The sequence below is a fragment of the Odocoileus virginianus genome, chromosome 11 (genome assembly GCF_023699985.2).
Source record: "Odocoileus virginianus isolate 20LAN1187 ecotype Illinois chromosome 11, Ovbor_1.2, whole genome shotgun sequence".
Classification (NCBI taxonomy): Eukaryota; Metazoa; Chordata; class Mammalia; order Artiodactyla; family Cervidae; genus Odocoileus; species Odocoileus virginianus.
The window spans coordinates 35191310-35213456 of NC_069684.1; the positions used below are offsets into that span (position 1 = coordinate 35191310).

General features: G+C 53.5%; 1 protein-coding gene across 3 annotated transcripts in view; it reads left to right on the plus strand.

Annotated features, from left to right (window-relative positions):
- The window catches only part of SPSB1 (splA/ryanodine receptor domain and SOCS box containing 1), a 70256-nt gene extending 51207 nt beyond the window's left edge, over window positions 1–19049 (plus strand). For all 3 annotated transcript variants that reach the window (XM_070474249.1, XM_070474250.1, XM_020884844.2), the window contains exons 2-3: window positions 8103–8933; window positions 17025–19049. In XM_070474249.1, the coding sequence (XP_070330350.1) occupies window positions 8240–8933; window positions 17025–17152 (822 nt within the window). In that variant the 5' untranslated portion in view covers window positions 8103–8239 and the 3' untranslated portion in view covers window positions 17153–19049. The remainder of the gene's footprint in view (window positions 1–8102; window positions 8934–17024) is intronic.
- The last annotated feature ends 3098 nt before the right edge of the window (window positions 19050–22147 follow it).

Genomic DNA, 22147 nt, shown 5'->3' on the forward strand with positions numbered 1-22147 from the left:
ATTCCCTGGGTCAGGAAGATCCCCAGAGAAGGGAATGGCAGCCCAATCCAGTATTCTTGCCTGGAGAATTCCGTGGACAGAAGAGCCTGGTGGGGTACAGTCCATGGAGTCACAAAAGAGTCAGACACAACTTAGCAACTAAAGAAGTCTTGTTAAAGGGAGGTGGGAGAAGGCAGGGAGTGGCATATATTAAACACCTACTATGTTCCCCCAATGCTATGTGAAGTGCTTTAGCTACACAGAATGCCACTCTTCCCCCTCCTTTTACTCTCTAGGTGGTTTGAGAGCATCACCTGAGCCTACAGGTGGGATAAGTGAACACAGGCCCCTCTAGCTCTCTCAGCAGCCAACCCCTCGAATCTCTCTGTGAACTGATTCCTCTCACAGCCTCACATCTCTCCCTGGCCTCCCTCCTGCTTGTTCCTCCTGGAGGGACATGGGGTGATCCATGGGACGACTCTCAGAGGTGATCTTTCCCAGTTGGCACATCCCATGGGAAGAGGCCAGAGTGTCACCTGCTCACACTCAGGTCTCCAGGCCCTAAAGCCTGGACGTGGTCAGGCTTCGCTCTGAGGGTCTCTGATGCAGGCGAGTGTTGTCCCAGGCCTCCTCACAGGCCACACGGAGCTGGAGTAAACAGGTGAGGGTGTGTCCTGCAGGCAGACAGTGCAGAGAGGACTCTTGTTTCCCCAGGGAGCCTTGTCCCGGCACTCACCTGGGGGAAGGCGAACCCCACTTCTCTCGAGGCTGGAGCACACTCACTGGGACCAGCAGTCCACCGGGGTTTGTGGGCTTCTGCCACCAGCCAGGGTGGGACGGGGAGGGACCTGCATCCCTGAGCCTTCCCCCTTGGGCACCCATGGGCTCTCCCCTGGGAAGTGGCTGTGACACTGTCCTCTGCGCTCCCTTCCTGCCCGCTTCCCACGGACACCCCTCCCCCGTCCAGTTCCTGCATGGACCGGGCAGACCCAGTGTGACGGACCGCCCAGCCTGAGTGACGTGGGGAGTCCACCATCTAGACTTCCGCCCCACTGGGCATCTGCTGCTGACTCGGAAAGCTTTCTGGAAGGTCGCCGTGTGTCACTGTCACTCAGCTCCCTCCCAGGAGCAGAGCTGCTCATGTGAACGGAGCCGTTGTCATCATAGCCTTGACTCGGCTGCAGCCGTGACTTCTTTTTTTTTCATGATTTTTAGTCTCTGAATGAATGTGAATGCTGTTTCCCAGAGGCCAGGCTCAACTGATTTGAGCCTTTTCTGAAAGTGCCGTGAGTAATCTGGGTCCTTCTGTAGGTGTTTACGGCAGGTGCATCTTTTGGTCTTTTGAGGTCAGAGACTAGAGCTCCAGCCCATGTGGGATTTTTCTCTCCAGAACCACTCATCAGAACTTTCCAGAAAGGTCCGATCCTTTTTGTTGATTCTAGGGGCAGACGCTGACTTTTCTAGCCCTGCTTGAGCAAGAAGACAGCTTTCCTGGATCTTCTTGGGTGTCTCTCCTCAAGGCTGTAGGTGCATGTAGTAGAGGTGGTAATGACCACATAACATGGCTTTTGTCCTGCTGTTGGTGGCACCTTGGCCCAGGCTCTGTGGTCAGGCTTGCACGGAGCAAACCCTCCCTGGGTGCTCCCACCACCGAAATGTGTTCTTGAGCCCCTGCTCACGAAGCACAAAACCCCAGTTAGCAGACAGAGCGTGGCAGCCACTCAGCCGGGCTGCAGAAGCTGTGTCCTGCTCTAATAGCCCATTGCTCAGGCCTGCTTCTCTTGCAAAATCCTCGTCTGCAACCAGCACTGTGTGAGGCGGGGAGGCGGAGGGAGGGAGCTTATTTGATCTGCAGGTGAAAGGAGGCTTTATAAATAGGTCACCTTGTTCCACATCCTGAATTTTATTCTTTCCCCATCACGTGTTGAAACAATGGTTTTACTGTTCTGGGGTCAGTCTGACGCACTGAGGGGGAACTGAGCTGAGAGCAGGGTTGGGTGTTCGCCTGCCATGCCACAGTGACCGCCTCTGTGTCCTCTGCCACACCACCCCGTCCCATCCATTTGTCACCTATCACCTTGGACATGTCTCCAACATGTTGCTGGCCCAACAAACATTTTTTGTCTTTAACAATAAAACAAAAGGGTAATTTTTAGCAGTTCCAATTGATCCGAAAGTGGTTTTTTGGAAGCCGGAACTGCGGAGCTGCTGATTTAATTGAAGGGACAGGGTCGCATTCCCAGCAGGTGCTGAGGGTGCTGTCCCAGCTGAGTCAGGGTTGGTGGTCTTGCCCCTCTCCAGCCTCTGCCCCCTGGAGGTCCTCCTTCCTCATCCCCCCAACTGGCCTTGGCGGAGCATGGAACCACGTATAGCCACCATGGCTGGGTTTCTTGTCTGAGGATGGTGCATGTCTTTTCTTGTTTGGAGCCCACGGAGACAGATTATTGTTGTTTTTCAGTCGCTCAGTTGTGTCTGACTCTTTGCAACCCCATGGACTGCAGCATGCCAGGCTTCCCTGTCCTTCAGTATCTCCCGGAGTTTGTTCAAACTCATGTCCGTTGAGTCAGTGATGCCCTCCAACTGTCTCATTCTCTGTTGCCCCTTCTCCTCCTGCCTTCAATCTTTCCCAGCTTCAAGGTCTTTTCCAATGAGTCACCTCTTCGCATCAGGTGGTCAAAGTATTGAAGCTGAAGCTTCAGCATCCATCCTTCCAATGAATATTCAGAGTTGATTTCCTTTAGGATTAACAAATAGCTACCCCATTTTTGCTGGGAAAAAATAAAATTCGAGTTGTAATAGCAGTGCAATTAGAAGTCTTGGGAAAACTTATTGTAGAAATACTGTCCTCTTTTGGCGGGATGGTTCCAGAGCTGTAACTGGGAATTCTTGTCCTGTATTTTAAATGCCCTGCTGTCTCCTTCATGTATATCTTCCTGGGTAAATTAAGCATTTATCCTGTGCTTGCTTTATAAGAAGTGACACACGTGGAAAGACTAGGAGTTGCTTTGGGAACAACTTGCTCTTGTGAATGTAGTGTGTTAAATCAGTATTTGTCCACCTTTTTATTCTTTTTTGTGTGCTTAAACATCCTTTTCATCGCAAAATAGAATACATGCATTAAATTTTTTTTCAATTCAAAGAGTTCTTAAAGTTAATGCATACCACTCCCCACTCTCCAGGATTAACTATTGTGACAGTTTTAGTGTTTATTCTTCTAGACCTTTCTGTATGCCTACAGACAAACATGAGCAGATAGCATTAAAAATTCTGTTCTTACAAACACCAGTTCGTGCTCTGCATGTTGTTCTCCAATTTGTTTTTTAAAAATATAACAGCGTCATGTTACATGTTACATTAAGTCAGCACATCTAAGGGGCCACCTCCTTCTCTCCATGGCTGCTGGAGTTCATGGTGCAGTGGGCATCTTTGCCCACATGTCCCTCTGCAGGGCTGTAGGGTTTTATAGACGAGACCCCTGGAAAAGTGGTCAGTGGGTGACTGCGGCATGTTTTACACCTGAATGGAGACTGTCACGTGGCACCTATTTGCCGAGAAGCATGTCCCAGGTGGAGTCTGTCTGTCTGGGATACATGCCCACACCCATACACAAACGGCCTTTTCCCTACATCTTCTCCTGTTCCTGTGCATCCCACAAGGCTTGCTGGTCCCTCTGTCACCGATAGAAGCCTGTCAGCATTACTTTCCTCTTGCATAGTGAAAACCGTGGGTGTATCCAACAGGTGTTCTCAACCATGTGTGCCCAGGAGACAGAGATCAGTGTGCCCTTCCCACCCACTTCAGAGAGGATTGCTGCTTTAGATCGGTAAAGGCTGGGTACCCTTCCCCTGGCCCAGGTCTTGAACTCCCAGACAGTGGGCTTCAGAGATGCTTCTGACTCCTCCCCACTCACTGGGGGTCACTGTTTGGCTCTGGGCTTCCTTCCCGGCATGTCCTCCAATTCTGGATCTGGTTGCCCTGCCCTCTGAGAGCAGAGAGCCCACCTAGAGGAGCCCAGGAAGCTGGAGGGAAGGTGTTGTGTGAGGCTTTGGTCTTTCTCTCGGTGGATAGCTGTGGCTCCCAGCAAATCCTCTTCGAAGCCAGGCTTTGGGATAGGAGTGCTGTTCCCCAGACCCTGAGCCAAGAGCATGTAATTGGCTGCTGGTGGTGACAGTGGGAGGAGGTTCATCCACTTAGCGCTGGGGGTCCACCTGGAATTCCGTTGTGGATGGGCAACTCTGGTGGGTTCTTAGAGTCCCAGGCCACCCCATCCCAAGGGGGACACTATGTGGAAGGCTTTTGCCCATTAGAGAGTCCAAGACACATCTCCTTACACAGTGAACCATGAGCTGATTTTTATCCCAGCAAGGATGACGGGTGTGGCATCAGATGGGAGGGGCGTGTTCACTCTAGGTGGAAAATGTCTAGGGTGGAAGACATCCCTCCCTTCTGTTCCAGAGCTTTTTTTTGTTAATGTTTATTTTTAATTTTTTAAATATTTATTTATTTGGCTGTGTCGGATCTTTGTTGCAGCACTTTGGATCTTTAGTTGTGGCATGTGGGATCTTAGTTCCCTGACCAAGGATCGAACCCAGCTCCCTGCACAGGGAGTGTGGTGTCTTAGTCACTGGACCACCGGGGCAGTCCCTATCTCAGAACTTTTGATCTCATTCACTGTCTTGAAAGTAAATGCAGACTCCTTGAGGCCTTGCCAGGCTTCTAGTGTGATGTGTGTGTGTGTATGCACATGTGCGTGTGAGAGCTGTATCCCTCTGTGTCCCTCCTCAGGGTAAAGCGAGTCATCTGCAGCACCAGTGTGTGAATCGCAGTGTCCCCGCCCTGTCACTGTGATTGCCCACCACTCCTGCTTCCCTTCTCCTCCCACTCCCCCACTCCCACCCCCACCCCCCCCCCAGGGTATGAGAGGAGACGGGACCCTCACAACCACATGCTCTGCTCTGATCCTGGGGACGAGCTCTCCTCTTTGACACCCATCTCACAGAAGAGCAAACCGAGGCTCAGAAAAGCGTAGGATGAGTCTCAGGCAGAGGGCTGGGGGTTAGAAGCCTCAGGAGCAGGGCTGGCAGAGGAATGATGCAGAGTCTGGAGGCGAGGATGGGGAGGAGGCTGGGGGGAGCACCCTGGCAGGCCATAGTCCCCAAAACGAGGGCTAGTGGGTCCCTGTGGCCACATTTGAAAGTAGACAGGAGATGGAGAGGAGGCAGGTGGCTGACTCAGACAGACAGCTGACCAGCCGCTGAGAGGTTATGCTGTCTTTTCTGACCCCTCGTTCTGGGGCTGGACTGACCTTGCTGCCACACGATTCCTCCCAGCAAACATCTCGTGCTTTCCTGCTGCCGTGATCCGTGTGTAGGACTGGCCAACTACCTCCTGGTCTGCTCTTGTAAATAAAGTTTTATTGGAACTCAGCCAGGCTTCTTTATTTATGTGTTGTCTGTGGCTGCTCCCAGGCGACAAGGCAGGGCTGAGGAGTTGCACAGAGACTCTTGGGCCCATAAAGCCTAAAGCATTTACCAGCTCTCCCTTGACAGAGAGTTTGCTGATCCTGGTCCAGCTATGTTGTTCAATCACTCAGTCGTGTCCAACTCTTTGCAGTCCCATGGACTGCAGCACTCTAGGCTTCCCTGGCCTTCACCATCTCCCGGAGCTTGCTCAAACTCATGTCCATCAAATCGGTGATGCCATCCAACCATCTCATCCTCTGTAGTCCCCTTCTCCTCCTGCCTTCAATCTTTCCAAGCATCAAGGTCTTTTCCAATCATTCAGCTCTTCGCATCAGGCGGCCAGAGTATTGGAGCTTCAGCTTCGACATCAGTCCTTCCAATGAATATTCAGGGTTGATTTCCTTTAGGACTGACTGGTTTGATCCAGCTCCAGTAGGGGTTACATGTGTGCACAGGCCCAGATGTACTAGCCCACGAGCTCCCTCTGTCCCTTTCTCCCCCTCTCCCCCGCCCCCACCCTATCAACCCTTCCCTCCTTCCACCTCTGACTTGACCTCAACCTCCTTGCTGTAGTCCTTCTCCATTCCCACTCATTTCTCACCAAGTATTTTAAATTAATGGGTTGGAAGGGCTTTCCCCCCACCACCCTTCCTTCCCACATGGCCCACCTGCCCAGGTCTCCTCTCCCCCACCCCATCCCTAGCCTCCCCCTCACTCTACCCGTTCTCATGGGTGGGGTGGGGTGGGATCTTTGACCCCATGAGATTCCAGGAGAGAGGTCCTTCTTGCTATGAGGCTTGAGCCAGCTGACAAGATGGTGATAGGCTGGAGGGTGAGAAGAGTGACCTGCTCACTGAGATAAGGGGGTCCAAGCACTCCCACACAGGCATTTGCCAAGAGCCTGCCTCCCAGGACCCCTGGCCGCCTTGAGTATGGGGCATCTCTGGGAATCTTGTCCCAGCTGATGAGAGGAAGGCAGCTCCAGGGCAGCCAGAGACCAGACCGGAAGCCGGTCTCACTGCAGATCCCTCCCGTCCTCCTGGTCCTGCAGATCCCTGGGTGCCCGGTGGGGAGGCCAGTGATCCCAGGTTGCCAGATCTTCTGCAGCCAGTCCCTGCCCTCATCCCCTTGCAGACGCTCCACCTTGCGCCTCGGAGGGAAAATGACATGCCAACTGCAGCCCCACGCTGGGCTCCCTTGTGTTGTCCTTGTCTCAGGCACCATCATGCTCCTGGGAACAAGTGCCCCTGTGATGCTTCTCCAGCAGCCAGACACCCATGGCTTCTTGCCCAGCATCTCTGTACCCTCATTTAGTCCTGTTTATGTAGCCAGGAGTCTTCCTGCTCCCTTGTCTGGTCAGTCCTGGGAGAGCGTGAGACCGTGCATGCTCAGTCATGTTCAACTCTTTGTGACCCCATCGACTGTAGCCCACTAGGTTCCTCTGACCATGGGATTCTCCAGGCAAGAATACTGGAGTGGGTTTCTGTGTCTTCCTCCAGGGGATCTTCCCGACCCATGGATCGAGCCCACGTCTCTTGCATCTCCTGCACTGGCAGGTGGATTCTTTACCACTGAGTCACCTGGGAAGCCAGTCCTCGGAGCCTATCCCCCAAACTAGGCAGCCAAGAGTCCCTCCCATGGGCCAGGGGAGTGGGAGGTAGGGGTTGTGATGGCAGGAAGCACCTTCCCTCTTGAGTGAGGCTTAAGAAACCAAACTAGCTTGTGATTTCCCCTTCTTCAAGGCGGACATGGGGACAGGAGTGGCGGGGGTGACCAGAGTCCTATCTATCCCACATTTCAGCCCCTCCTCCCAGTGCTGCTGATGGAGAGGACAGACAGCGGGCTCTCCTCTCTAGCCCGTGGCTCTGATCTCCCTTAAAGGACACAGGGATGGCGTAGCCTGGGCGGAAATGAGTTGTCTTGGAGTCGGACTTCTTTCCCAGATGGGCTGTGGGGACTGGAGGAGCCAAACACTAGACGCCAGTTGAAGAGTGTGGGTAGGAGGGGGTGGCTGTCTAAAGGTGGGTCCAGAACCACCCAGGGGTGGCAGTGAGAGCCCTGTGCCCACCTGATTCTGGGCCAGCTGGGTGGGGGCATTGCTGTGCCCCCTGGAGCCACTGAGCCAGGAGTTCTATGCCCACCCTGGGGTTCCCTTCCCTAGTGTGAACTGGTGGTACATCTTGGAGGTGGCTGTGCTGGAAGAGAAAGGAGGGACTGGGAATCAGCATCTCAAATGGTTTCTGCTACCACGTGGGGATTCACCTGCCCTCCAAACAGCAGGTGCTGGGAGTAAGCCTCCCATTGCTTTGACCAGAGGAGACGCCCACTGCCCTGAGCCGACCTTGGAATCAGGCCAGCTTGGCCTTCTGCCCTGAGAAACAGTGATGAGTTGGCAAGCCTCAGGCTGGATACCTGACACAGTTGGGTGTAACACCTGCCCCCAAGCCCACCTCTCCACACAGACTTCCAGGTGCACGGCCCCCTCCTTTATGCTAACCTAGCTGCAGGGACAGAGGGGATGTCACTCGGTGCAGAGGCTCTGGTCTGCCCAGAATCAGATGTGATGGGAGGGACATGCCTGTGTGATATATGAACCTAGTGGGTTTCTCCCCTTCTCTCTGCACCCCCAGCTCACCTCCTGTTTTTCCTTCCATCCACTAGGCAGTACCGGATGCTCCACATCACCTAGCAGCCTCCCTTAGGAGTGCCGTCCCAGCCTGATTGAAAACTGGAGAAGTGGCCCCGCCATTGATGAGTTTGTCTTGGGCATCGGTGACCAGGTGAAACGGGAGGCCAACATGGGGCAGAAGGTCACCGGAGGGATCAAGACGGTGGACATGAGGGACCCCACATACCGGCCCTTGAAGCAGGAGCTCCAGGGTCTGGACTATTGCAAGCCCACCCGCCTGGACCTGCTGCTGGACATGCCCCCCGTGTCCTATGACGTCCAGCTGCTCCACTCCTGGAACAACAATGACCGCTCGCTCAATGTCTTCGTGAAGGAGGACGACAAGCTCATCTTCCACCGGCATCCGGTGGCCCAGAGCACGGACGCCATCAGGGGCAAAGTCGGGTACACGCGCGGGCTGCACGTGTGGCAGATCACGTGGGCCATGAGGCAGCGCGGCACCCATGCCGTGGTGGGGGTGGCAACAGCAGATGCCCCCCTGCACTCCGTGGGGTACACGACGCTCGTGGGGAATAACCATGAGTCCTGGGGCTGGGACTTGGGTCGCAACCGGCTCTACCACGACGGCAAAAACCAGCCAAGCAAGACATACCCAGCCTTTCTGGAGCCGGATGAGACGTTCATTGTCCCCGACTCCTTCCTGGTGGCCCTGGATATGGACGACGGGACCCTGAGCTTCATTGTGGATGGACAGTACATGGGAGTAGCTTTTCGGGGACTCAAGGGCAAAAAACTGTATCCTGTAGTGAGTGCCGTCTGGGGCCACTGTGAGATCCGCATGCGCTACTTGAATGGACTTGACCGTAAGTGTCCTCGGCTCTGTTTTTGGTGGTGGTGTCCCTGGCCTCCCTGTGCCCTGCTGGTCCTGGCTGGGCCCAGCTAAAAGTTTACAGTTGTTGCAATTTAAATGTCTTTAAGTAGACACACCAACATTCAGATCCTTAGACTTTTGCCTTGCCTCTGATTAGATGGGATTTCTAGCTAGAGTCTGCAGATTACGTGGCAGCACCTCATAGCTGGATGGTGGATGGATGGATGGATGTGTGGGTGGATGAATGGGTGGACGGATGAATGGATGACTAAAGGAGTGGATGGATGGGTGAATGGATAGATAGATGGGTAGATGGATACATACATGCATGAATGGATGGATGGGTGGGTGGGTATATGACTAAAGGAATGGATGGATAGAGGAGTGAGTGAGTGGGTGAGAGACTAGAGGAGTGAATGGTTAGATGGGTGGATAGATGGACGGATGGATAGATAGATAGATAGTTGAGTGGGTGAGTGATTAAAGGAGTAAATCGATGGATGGGGGGTGGACAGATGGGTGGATGGATGGATGAATAAGTAAAGGAGTGGGTGGATGGGTGGGTGGGTGGTTGAGTAGATGGGCGGATGGATGGTTGAATGAATGAATGGATCAGTGGATGGATGGTCTTTGACAGATGTGGCTTGTTTCTGGTTGAGCTGCCTCCAGGTTTGATCTGCAGTTCTAGCAGGTCTTCTAGCACAGTAACCATCATATTATTGAGCTGAGCTTTGTGTCCTGGGGGTACTAGGGCTGCCCACATAGTGAAAGCCAGCGACCTCTCATCCATTCGACAGCAGATGCCCCCTGTACTCCATGGGGTACACATGTTTCTCTTTGGAGCCCTCCTCTGCCCATCTTTCCCTTGCTGCTCCTGGCAGGCTCTGACAGGGTGAGAGCAGTGAGCCCACAGCCAGGTGGGGTGTCCACCTCACCTGTGTAGCCCAGCACCGTTGGTCCTCCTGGTACTCCTGGCAGGTGTGCATCCAGCAGGTAATCTCCCTGAGGAAGTCATCCAGACCTGGTTTTGGGAACCAGCAGGGCAAGTTCTGTGAGTCCATCTCTCCACGAGTCAGGCTAGAAGGTTCACAGCTACATCTACCCTGTGCAGGGATGGGCAGGGATTGGGAGCCCGGGGACCCAGGGTCTCAGGGTACCCTGGCCTGTAGTCCTGCTTATCTCTTCCTAGTAGACAGTGACCACAGCCGCAGGGAGTTCAATGCTCCCCCCCCCCAACCTTTTTTGTAATATTTATTTATTTGACTGCACTGGGTCTTAGTTGTGGCACGTGGAGTCTTCGATCTTTGTTGAAACATGTGGAATCTCTAGTTGCAGCATGCGAACTCTTAGTTGCAGCATGTGGGATCCAGTTCCCTGACCAGGGATTGAACCCGGCCTCTATGCATTAGGAGCTGGGGGTCTTAGCCACTGGACCACAGGGAAGTCCTTTAATGCCTGCTCTGTGCAGACAGATGAGTCAACTGTTGGGTCCAGGCTTCTGAGACTTGGTCTCTCCAAGAACGGGGCAGCCCTGGCCCCTCTGGAAACAGGTCCATTGGTGCCAATGCCGGGAGTGCATGGCTTCACTGCTCATGTGCCCAGCTCCAGGACAGAACACAGACCTCAGAGTGGCTGGGAGGGGCCTGTTCCCCCATGGCGAATCAGGGCGTGCACGAACAGAACTGTTCCCCTGCCGAGTCAGGACAAGGCTTGGCGGTGGTTCTGCCAAAGCAGTCCCAGAGGCCCAGATGGGCGTGATCGGTCAATACCCTATCAGCTCTGCATTAGATGGGAGGTCAGATGCCTTTGCAATTTTTCTTGTTTGGGAAACTTAAAGGGGTGGAGGGGGAGGGGAATAGCATGGGCATGTGTTATGAGAAGCCCACCCCTGAGCTGGACCCTGGGGTGGAGGGGGGGAGACTGGAAGTGCCCAGAGGCTTGAGCCCCCTCCACACTCTTGGTGTCTGATGAGGATGCTCCTCTGTCCCCACCATAATGCCAGGCAGTGTGCCAGGGCCCCGTTGGCTTCTCACCTTCCACTCTCCTAATCAGACATGAATGGGCCCCACTCTGCACTGCTGGCTGGCTTAGGAGGATCCGGATGGGAAACCTGTGAGGGTAAGGCAGCAACCCCAGCCTCTGCAGGATGTTTGATCTTATGCCCTAAAAGGGTCACTTTGGCTGCTGCGTAGAAATGGACGGTGGGGGCAGGAGGGGCCACCGGGAGGCCAGGGAGGAGCCCTGATGGCTGTCCAGGGGAAAGGGCCAGGTTCTGGTGAGGGCCAGGGACCACCACGGTGGGCACCATGGTGGGGAAGTGACATTTGCGATGCTCACTCAACATGTCACAGTGACTCTGCAGGTCTGGAGACAGGACAGTGGTCAGTGGAGATGGAGCTGAAAGCTCTGACCCTGGATGAGGTCACCAAGGAAAGGAAGGAGGAGATGGCTGAGGCCCAGCCTTGGGGCAAGTCATTGTTTAGGGTTGATGATGATGAGGAAGGAGAAGTGGAGTAGCTGAGGGGCTGGGGGAGGAGGAGTGTTCTGGAGTCTGTCCCGTCCCAGCACACCTTGGCTTGTGGACACATCACCAGGTGATCGCTGGTGACCCTGATGAGGGTCTTCTGGATAGGGTGGGTTCAAAAGCCTGAGGAAGGGGCTGGTGTAGAGAGGAGGGTGGTGTGGTTATTTCCTGGGGCCACCGGAACAAATGACTGCCAACTGGGAGTCTTAAAGCAACAGAAATGGTGTTTCATCTCAGTTCAGGAGGCCAGGTATCTGAAACCAAGTTGTGGGCAGGGTCACTTCCTTCCGAGGGCTCTGAGAGTCTGTCCCGTCCCAGCACACCTTGACTTGTGGATGCATCACTCAGTGTCTGCCTTGTGTGACCTCCTCTGGGTGTGACTTCTTATAAGGACAAGGCTCATCCGACTCTAGTATGCATGAGTGCTCAGTCACTCAGTCGTGTCCGACTATTTGTGACTCTATAGACCATAGTAGCCCACCAGGCTCCTCTGTCCATGGGATTTTCCAGGCAAGAATACTGGGGTGGGTTGCCATGCCCTCCTCCAGGGGATCTTTCCCACCTAGGGATAGAACCTGAGTCTCCTGTGGCTCCTCCATTGCAGGCGGATTCTTTACCACTGAGCCACCAGGGAAGCCTTACTCCAGTGTGACCGCATGTTAACCAGTTACATCTCCAAAGATCCTGTTTCCAATAGGGTCACATTCTGAGGTTTTCAGATGGACATGAATTTAGTGGGAGGGATGCTGTCCCACTCACAGTTCCTTCCCCTCCCTGGGCTGCTGTCTTTCAGGGAGATGAGGCAGTAAGAGACAGAGCCCAGAGTTCAGATGGTGGATATCTGTCAGGTGAGATCAAAGGGCACCCAAGTCCTCTGCCCAGGAGGGTTTGCTTTACTCCCCAGGTCAGCTGAGAAAGGAGGGATGTCAGAGTCCCCCCAGAGAACAGGGCGTGACAGGCAGAAGCCCTGGCCAAGTCTGACCAGATACATCTTCTTGGTGTCAGGCCTGGACGGGGCTCTGCAGTCTTCAAGGTGACTCTGGGCTCTGCAGTCTTCGAGCAGTCTTCTTACTGCTCCCTGGGTCGTCTGGAAAGTCCACTCCCTCCTCCACCCAGTCCCACTTCGCCCGGCTGCCGGGTGCTGACCTCAGCAGGGAGCAGCTGTTTGCAGAGCGGGTCAGTCAGAGTCCTGTGCACCCCCTCCCCCGCCTCACCCCACCCTGGGTGCTGCAGTGGGCATTTTGTCCTCCCAGCCTTTCTTCCCCCGAACGCCAGGTGGACCCTCGCCGGAAGAGTCCCTGCCCGAGTGCCGGAACCCTGGGCTGAGCTGGCCTGGACAGGGCCAGAGCAAAGGCTGTGTGTCCTTGCATGACCTCCACCACTGTCCAACCACCTCTGATCACAGACCACTTGTTCTGACTCTTCCTTGGGGCTCAAGGTCTCCGGGGCTGAGGCTGCAACCAGAGGGGCTGCTGTGTCATCTTGCTCTTTTCTGAGAAGAGGGGGCAGCAATGGCCTTTGAAGAGGGGAGACAGGGCCCAGTTTGGCTCCTAGACCTGCCTACCCCACTCCTGGAGATGCAGAAGGAAAGGCCTATTTTTTTTTTTGTTTTTTTACAGTGCTGGGTCTTCATTGCTGTGAGGGCTTTCTCTAGTTGCAGTGAGCAGGGGCTACGCTCTATAATTTCGGTGCTGGGGCTTTTCATTGCCATGGTTTTTCTTTTTGCAGAACACAGGTTCTAGGGCACTGTGGGCTTCCGGTAGTTGCGATTCTAGAGTACAGGCTCAGTAGTTGTGTTGCACAGGCTTAGTTTCCCTGAAGGATGTGGGATCTTCCTGGATTAGGGATCAAACCCATGTCTCCTGCAGTGGCAGGTGGATTCTTTACCACTAGGCCCAGGCCTTTTTTTTTTTTTTTTTTTTAGTATCTATTTGTTTGGCTGCACCAGGTCTTGTTGTAGCCTGTGGGATCTAGCTCCCTGACTAGGAATTGAACCTGGCCCCCTGCATTGGGAGCATGGAGTCTTAGCCAGTGGACCACAGAGAAGTCCCAGGAAAGGCCTATTTTTAAGCAGCAGACCAGCTGTCACTCAAAGGAGAGTCCTCCTGCACCTCTCTCTGACACTTTTAACAGCACCTCCCATTAAGGAAGCATTTCCTTGCAGTTCAGCATTTTCAAAATCTCCCTTTTTGGTTCCCAGGACCCGGGAGCCATGAAGGTGGCGGGTGGAAACGTCTCTGAACTGGGCACTTCCTGACTTGAGACATCCATCCTTGACCTCACAAACCCAAAGTCCATTCACCGCCTGTGGACTGGACACAGAACCAGGCTCTGGGGCTCCGGGTGGGCATCTCTTGGGAGACTACGAGGTGACCCTGGCCGTGCATGTTCAAATCGGCCACCAGGTGGTTGCTCATCCTGGAGATGTGGATGTGGGCACATGGCCTTGTCCAGTTCCTTGTCCTGCTCCCGTAAATAGCACCAGCTCCACTTCCTGATTCCTGAGCCACACTCTGTGCGGATGGAGCCGGATACAGACCCTACAGCCCCCCACTCCCCACCGTGGGCAAAAGGACTGAGGTTGGAAAGGCCTTCTGGGTCCTGGTAGTGACCAACCAGAATCTGTGGGACATATGTTTTTCCTGGCATAATGTCCACATCCGTCTCTGGAGCCTTGTGCTCAGCCAATGGGACTCTAAGGAGCGTCTGGCCCAGACCCCTCTTCTTCCATCTGGGGAAGCTGAGGCCCAGGGGAAGGGAGCCATTTGCTCGAAGTGAGGCTGCTATGCAGGTGAAGGTGAGGGGCCGGGTCTGGGGTCTCCGAGGCAGGTCCAGTGAAGGAGACCAGGTCTCTGCAGGCCGGCAGGTGGGACGATTCCATCCCGACCCACCAGGAGTCTGTGGGATCCTTGACCCGAACAGATGGAACATCATTTAGTTAATCCTCCTTCCTCCAGGAAAGGCCCCATTTCAAAGCTTTCCATGAAAAACATCTACCACTTCCATCCTGTCTCTTGGGCTTCCCTGGTAGCTCAGACAGTAAAGAATCTGCCTACAATGTGGGAGACCTGGGTTCACTTCCTGGGTTGGGAAGATCCCCCGGAGGAGGGCGTGGCTACCCACTCCAGTATTCTTGCCTGGAGAATTCCATGATGGAGGAGCCTGGCAGGGTGGCTGCATGGGGTCTCAAAGAGTCAGACATGACTGAGCAACTGACACTACTACGACTGTCCTGTCTCCTGGGACTGCCCAGGGGAGATAAAGAGCCATTGTTTGTCTTCTTTTAAAGCCTGGAACATAAATGCCCTGTCAAGCCTAAGATGTATTCTTTTTTTTAAATAACAGATTTACTGTGATATAATTCACACGCCATGCAATTCACCCATTAAATTGCAGCGTGCGGTGACCTCTAGCTTACTAATAGCTGTGTAGCCACTGGTGTGGTTCATCTTAGAACACTTTCATCATCACTAAAGGGAACCCCTACTCAGTCATTCCGTTTCCCCAAAAACCGCCAGCCTTAGGATTTGGTCTTCAATTGCTGAATTTTTATTTATTTATTTATATTTTTTGGCCACACAGCGCACGGTTTGCTGGATCTTAGTTCCCTGACCAGGGATTGATCCCAAGCCATCGGCAGCATAAGCACCAAGTCTTAACCACTAGTATGTGATGTATATGAAAGTCACTCAGTCATGTCCAACTCTTTGCGACCTCATGGATTATACAGTCCATGGAATTCTTCAGGCCAGCATACTGGAGTGGGTAGCCTTTCCCTTCTCCAGGGGATCTTCCCAACCTAGGGATCAAACCCAGGTCTCCCGCATTGCAGGCGGATTCTTTACCAGCTGAGCCACAAGGGAAGCCCAAGAATACTGGAGTGGGTAGCCTATCCCTTCTCTAGTGGATCTTCCTGACCCAGGAATTGAATTGGACCACCAGGGAATTCCCAATGACTGAATTTTTTAATATTCTATTTAATATTCTGAGACACACTGGTGAATATTAAAGAACTTTCATCCACTTTTTAATTGGTGGAATGGGATTTCAAGGGAAATGCTGGGGGTCTTCTCAGTTTTTTGGTTTGACCTTTTATTTTGTTCACAAGGAAGTTTGGGGAGACAGTGGACGAGGTCACGGATCCGCTCACTTCAGCTCCTTGTGTGTCCAGGACCCCGAGCAGGGAGGGCCCCCGAGCCGTTCATGTGTGCTCACCTGTACCTGGCTTCATGGATGACAGCAAGGAGGAGTCAGCCAGGCATGGGGCGGGGGAGATGAGCAGAGCCCATAACAACTCAGCAGCCTCTGGGGCCTTGGAGGGCATTACTTTCTGGTTCCTTCTGGAGCAGAGGGTTTATCTGAGATGCAGGCTGTGTGGAGCCTCTCTTGCAGGAAGCTAGGTCTTAGGCCCTCCCAGGGACACAAGGGCAGAGGTGCCCTTGCAGGTTGCTGCCAGAAGCCCCCTGGGATCCAGGGTCCTGACGCAGCTCTACCATGAACTGGGCCCCGACTGCAGGGGTTTGGATCCCAGCCTATAATCCTGGCACTTCTGTCCCCTCTGCACTTGAGTGCCCTCAGCTGTAAAATGGAGAGGAGAACCATCCCTGTGAGCAGTTGGGTTAACACAGAATGATTCTCCTCCTGAAAGACCGAGTGGGGTCTGGGACTGGATATATGCGGGGAGAGTCCAGGATGAGGGCCTCTAATTCAGTGGCTTAGAGCTAACCCTGATCCTAACCCTTGCTCCTTTTCCTGCCAGTGGTGTGGCCCTGGGCAAGTTATTTGTACTCTATCCCTCAGTTTCTTCATCAGTAAAATGGGGATGATGATCATGGTATGTATCTCCCTGTGATTATTAAATCATTCATAACAACCCACTCCAATGTTCTTGCCTGGAGAATCCCAGGGACAGGGGAGCCTGGTGGGCTGCCGTCTATGGGGTCACACAGAGTCGGACACGACTGAAGTGACTTAGCAGCAGCAGCAGCAACAACAGACCATCATGGGGATTAAATGAGGGCTTACAAGGGGGCCTGACCCAGTGAGTTTTCTGTGTTAGCAATTAATAACTGATTTAAAAGGTAAAATGAGACAGAAATCAAACCAACATTGTAAAGCAATAATCAATCAATTAAAAACAAATAATTTTTTTAAAAAAAAGGTAAAATGAGGGGAACCTTTGGTGGTCCGGAGGTTAGGACCCCAGGCTTTCACTACTGAGGGTCCAGGTTCCATCCCCGGTTGGAGAACTAAGATCCCATAGGCCATGCTGCATTGCCAAAAAAAAAGCTAAAAGGAGTTAATTTGTAGTCATCTGGGTATTAAAACTAGTATCGAGACTTCCATGGTGGTCCAGTGGCTAAGAGTCTGAGTTTCCAATGTACAGGGCCTGAGTTCGACCAACCAAGACCCTGTGCAGCCATATAAATAGATCAATAAATATTTTTTTAAAAAACATCTAATATCAGTCAGTGATGCCGTGGCTGCTGCTGTCAGTGTTTGCTCTCAGACCACCCGGAGCCGTACTAACAGGCGTCCTCTCTCTCCTCCTATCCGCAGCGGAGCCCTTACCGCTCATGGATCTCTGCCGTCGCTCGGTGCGCCTGGCCCTGGGGAAGGGGCGCCTGGGTGAGATCCACGCGCTGCCACTGCCCGCCTCCCTCAAGGCCTACCTCCTCTACCAGTGATGCTCCGCCTGGGACCGCCAGCACAGCCACCCCCCGGTGCCAACTCACTGAGCCACCACAGCACCACGAGCCTTGGACCGGCGTCCGAGGCGTGGGAGGAAGTCCCGACTTCCTTTTCATCCTCTCTGGCTGCCCAGCCGGACACAGACGGCTTTGGATGCGGGCCCTTCTGCTCCCCTTCTGGACCTTGGCAGAAATCCCCCGCATGCCGTATCACAGCCCCTCCTTGGAAAAAACACAGAGGATAAACTGCTGCCCTGAGCTCTGATCTGCTCTTGGGGTGGCCTGGGTGCTCCCCACACCTGCCGGGACCCCCTGGTGCCGAGAACAGATCCCAGGGGTGCTAAGAGGTGCTTAGATGAGGGCCAGCGCCCGCCCAGCAGGGCAGCCACAGCGGACGAAGCTCAGGATGTCAGAAGCTCACCATGGCCACCGAGGCAGAAACCAAAATGGGACCTTCCCTAGGCGCATGAGCACCCAGCATCAGTCCTGGCTGCCGGTGCCTCCATACCCTGTATTTATTCTTTTAACAGTAACAAAAGCCATTTATTTATTCCATTTAGAAAGGACACTTTGTTCGGGTCACTTCTCTCTGGAGTGTTCTGTTGCTTTTCTTCCACCTGCCCCTTCCTGGGATGTGTGTGCCTCACCTGGCCCTTTCGCTGGGTCATATTTGTGATGTGTCCCCATGCGGGCACAGGGGGACCTCTGTGTGGGTCCCTTGATCTACAGTTTCCAGGGGGCTCTGCTCCTGAGTGCCCGAGCAGGCCCCTGAAAGGGCACCTCACGTGCAATAATGAGTGTCTTGGGGACCTGTCTGCAAGGGCGGTGGCAGCTCCCTGCGTCCCCCCAAACAGCCACTTGTCACTCGGGCTTATCCATTTTTGCGCGTGGTTTTATTTTTTTAGTGTTCTGTGGGGTTTTTTGGTGTGGGTTTGGTTTCGTTTTCGCTTTCCTACCTGAGATTTGCCACGTGAATACTCAGAAGCTCTGGCTTCCCCTGTCGAGTACCTGCCAAAACAAGACAGGGGGATGAGTGGGTCTGAGAGGCCAGGGGCAGGGCAGGGTGGGGGAGACCAGAGCAGAGTTGGTGCCTGTCTCCGCTTGGTGCCCCTGTCCAGGCTCTGGGCTGAAGTGGAGCAACCTCAGTTCATCACGGTGCCCCAGAGCCATGGGGTGGGGCAGGGTGGGGTGGGGTGGGCAGCCTGCAGTGGGGGGGACACACCCTCCCTTGCACAACTCCCCCACGTAGCAGACCCCAGCACCTGCCACCAAGTCACCTTTTCTTATGTCTTGAAGTCCACCCTCTTAGAATCTGCCTTCTGTTCATTTCTGTACAGGTACAATAGATGACTTTATTTGTTTAAAATGTTTAATATATATGCATATATATTTGTCCGTAAAAATTATGTTTTAAACAGCTGCTGTAGGGTACCTTTTTTAAAAAAAAAAAAAGTCTTCCAGTGGAGTATATTTTTTAAAGCACAAAATTGGTGCCAAGACTGGGTGAGGAATGTAAATTTCCCCTTGATCTTTGGAGGTTTGTTTTTCCCCCAGTGGGTGGGAGGAACCGAACCTGAGACGTTTAAAGACTGTCCTCACTCCTGTTTCAGGATGGGCCATGTTCTGATGAATGTTACACATGAGAGGGTCTCATTAGACAGATCCCAGCCTTATCACCTTGACCCAGTCGTCTCCCACAGACGCTGGACAAACCCCCAGACTCCTTGTCATCTCTCTGCACCCCCAACACCCCAGCTCCCCAAACCTCAGCCCCACCTGTCTTTCCTCTCAGCCCAGAGCCTTGTGGCCTGTACAGTTTTGAAACTCCTGTTCTATTTTATGATGGTTGATAATAGTCAGTAACCTAATAAAGGAAAGTTTATTAAAATACAAAGGCTCTTTGGAGTCCCTCTTTGAGCCCTGTGCTATGCTGTGCTTAGTCGCTTCAGTCGTGTCCGACCCTTTGTGACCCCATGGACTGTAGCCCACCAGGTTCCTCTGTCCGTGGGATTCTCCAGGTGAGAATACTGGAGTGGGTTGCCATGCCCTCCTCCAGGGGATCTTCCCTAAGGTGACTTTGAGTTTTAGGGGAAGGGGAAGGGCATGACGGACCCCTCCTGGGTCCATGGTTTTCAACAACAGATAATGGGGTGACTCCCCAGAGCCCTTGGTGGAGGGTGGAGTGCCATCAGGGGTCCCAGATGGAGGAGGAGAATCCTGGAGGGATGATCCTAGAACAACCTCATCCTTTTCAGAAGTTCATGAGGCCTGCAGCTCAGTTAGGGACTCGCTGAGCTGGTAGAAAGGATTCTGCACATCAGCAAGGACCCTTGGCTTATTGTTCAGTTGACTGTTGGCTTTTCAGAGTCCAAGCACTGGGCACTCAGCTAAAGGAGCTGGTCCTTCACCCATCTTTGCATCCCCAGTGCCAAGCGCACAGGAAGGCTGAATGAGCCCATTCTGCTAGCTGCTCCCCACTCCGAACCCCAGCGGAGAAGACAGGACGTTCTGGCTTAGAGGACTGGTGACTGATAAAGTGAAGAATCAAGAAGTTTACTAGATATGACCACACGTCATGACTAGTTTCCAAAGAATTAACAAGAGTGCATTCCACTCCCTGTGTGTGTGCATGTGTGCTCGCTCACTCAATCGTGTCTGACTCTTGGCGACCCCAAGGATTGTAGCCTGCCAGGCTCCTCCGTCCATGGGAATTCCCAGGCGAGAATACTGGAGTGGGTTGCCATTTCTCCTCCAGGGGATCTTCCCAACCCAGGGATCGAACTCGTGTCTCCTGCACTGGCAGGCGGATTCTTTACCACTGAGCCACCTGGGAAGCCCTCTGCTCCCTGTGGGCACTTTTCGTTCTAAAGGCACTTTGGGATCTGCTGGTGCTGGGCAAACTGCCCTGATCTGAGGGCCCAAGACCCCTGGGACCAAGGTCCCCTGTTACTTTCTCTGAGAACCTCCTGGCCAGCTTTCCTGAGACTACTTGCATCAGAACCAGCTGAGGGATGTTAGTTAAGATGTTCGTCTCTGGACCCTGCCTGAGATGGACAGAGTGGACATTTCCAGGACCAGGTCCAGGGATGCGTGACTCCCTCCAGCTCCCCAGGTGACCTTCTGTGAGAGTTTGGAGACCACTGGTGGTGACTTGGTCAACTCTATTCCTGGAAAAGTTGCAGGGTAAAGGGAAGTCCTTTCGGTGTGTGGCTGGGTTGGCCCAGCAAGAAGCACATGGCCTCCTGAGTCATACCTGGGTTCCAGTGTTTCTCTGACCCTCATGAGCTGTGTGATCCTGGTGAGCCTCTGCAAAGTTGCATCACCATGGTCCCCATCTCTGAGGAGGGTAGCAAGAGTGACAGAAGTCTAATTTTTTTTAAATATATTTTTTAAAAATTATTTATTTTTGTTTGCACTGGGTCCTCACTGCTGTGCATGGGCCTTCTCTAGCAGAGGTGATCGGGGTCTACTGTCTAGTTGCGGAGCATGGGCTGTAGGCACAGGGGCTTCAGTAGTTGTTTCACGTGGGCTCAATGGTTGTGGAGCATGGGCTTTGCTGCCCTACGACATGTGGCATCTTCCCGGACCAGGAAGATGTGAACCTGTGTCCCTTGCACTGGCAGGCAGATTCCTAACCACTGTACCACCAGGGGAGTCCTGTGACATAAGGCTCTAGAACAGAGCCAGGCATATCAGCAAGTGTGCAAACACATGCTTTCATAGCTCTTGCACTTCTGGAAAATGACAGTTCCCAGGTTGGAATTGGTCTCCGAGAATGGACCAAACATTCCTCATCCAACTTCCTGAGAGATATACATTCTTCTCAGGTAAAGTCTCCGAAGATCAAGGTGGGTGTTGGGAGAAGGGACCCCTAGATGCCTTCCCCAGATGCGGTTGGAGGAAAGGGGTGGGCTGAACTTATTTTTAGGTTGGAGTTCATGTCTGGGTTGCCACTCCAACTTGCTTAGAAGGAGATGGCAGGAGGAGGAGAAGGGTCAGGGGGTGGAGAGGGGATGGGGGTGGGTGGCAGAAACAGAGGGAAAATAAGGGCCTTTGTGTTACCGGGAGACTTCTGGGGAGCAGGGTTTCGTGCTGAAGGGAGCGGTCTTAATAAAACCATGGTGCAGACTGGCCCATGTGGTTGTAATTAATACCCTGCCTTCAAGCAGGTAGCAGGCTCTCAGGCTTGGCCATAGATGGGAAGAGCCCCCTCCTCCCTCTACCGTCCATCTCCTGCACATGACTCCCCACCCGCCCTCAGTCCTGCTCCTCCTCGGCGGCGAGATGAGGAATGTGGATTTACTGAACCATAAAGTATGCTGGGGGAGCTGGGGAGGGGGCCGAAGACAGAGCAATTAGTTCATGCTCCAGTCCAGACACCCAAACATGGTTGGAGGCCAGCTGCAAGGAATATTTGAAATAAATGAGCTGCCTGGGGCCAGGAGTTTGCTGTGTTTTCTGTGCGGGGCCATGGCAACCAGGGAGGAAATCATGAGCTAGGGATTGGACTCTAGAATCAACAAATGATGTCCTGGCTGAACAAGACCGGAGGAAGCCACTCAGAGCTCTCCGAGGGCTTCTCGGGGTTCAGCTGCCGACGGGCAGGACTGCTCGAGTGCACTTCTGGTGGACGCGGTGGATTCCTGTCCCAGCTTCAGCCCTCTCTGCCATCCATGGGGTTCTGCTCTGACTTTTTCTTTCTTTCTTTCAAGAAAAGAGAAAGCTGACACCTCCCTGGAACCTTTATTCCTAGGCTGGAGAACAGCTGCTGGTCTGATAATGCTATTCCTGGGCAGAAGGGCTGTTCCCACTGGGAAAGCCTAGGCCAAGGGCAGCTGGCTGCATGGAAGGTGGCATTGGCCTTGCTCTGGGGTCTGTCTTCCCACGCAGCTCTGCAGCAGCCTCCCCTGTAACTACTTTGTAGGTACAAAAGGCAAAGGCCCCATGAATCCCTTCCCTGACTCTTCTGAGGGTGGACCTCACAGCCATCCC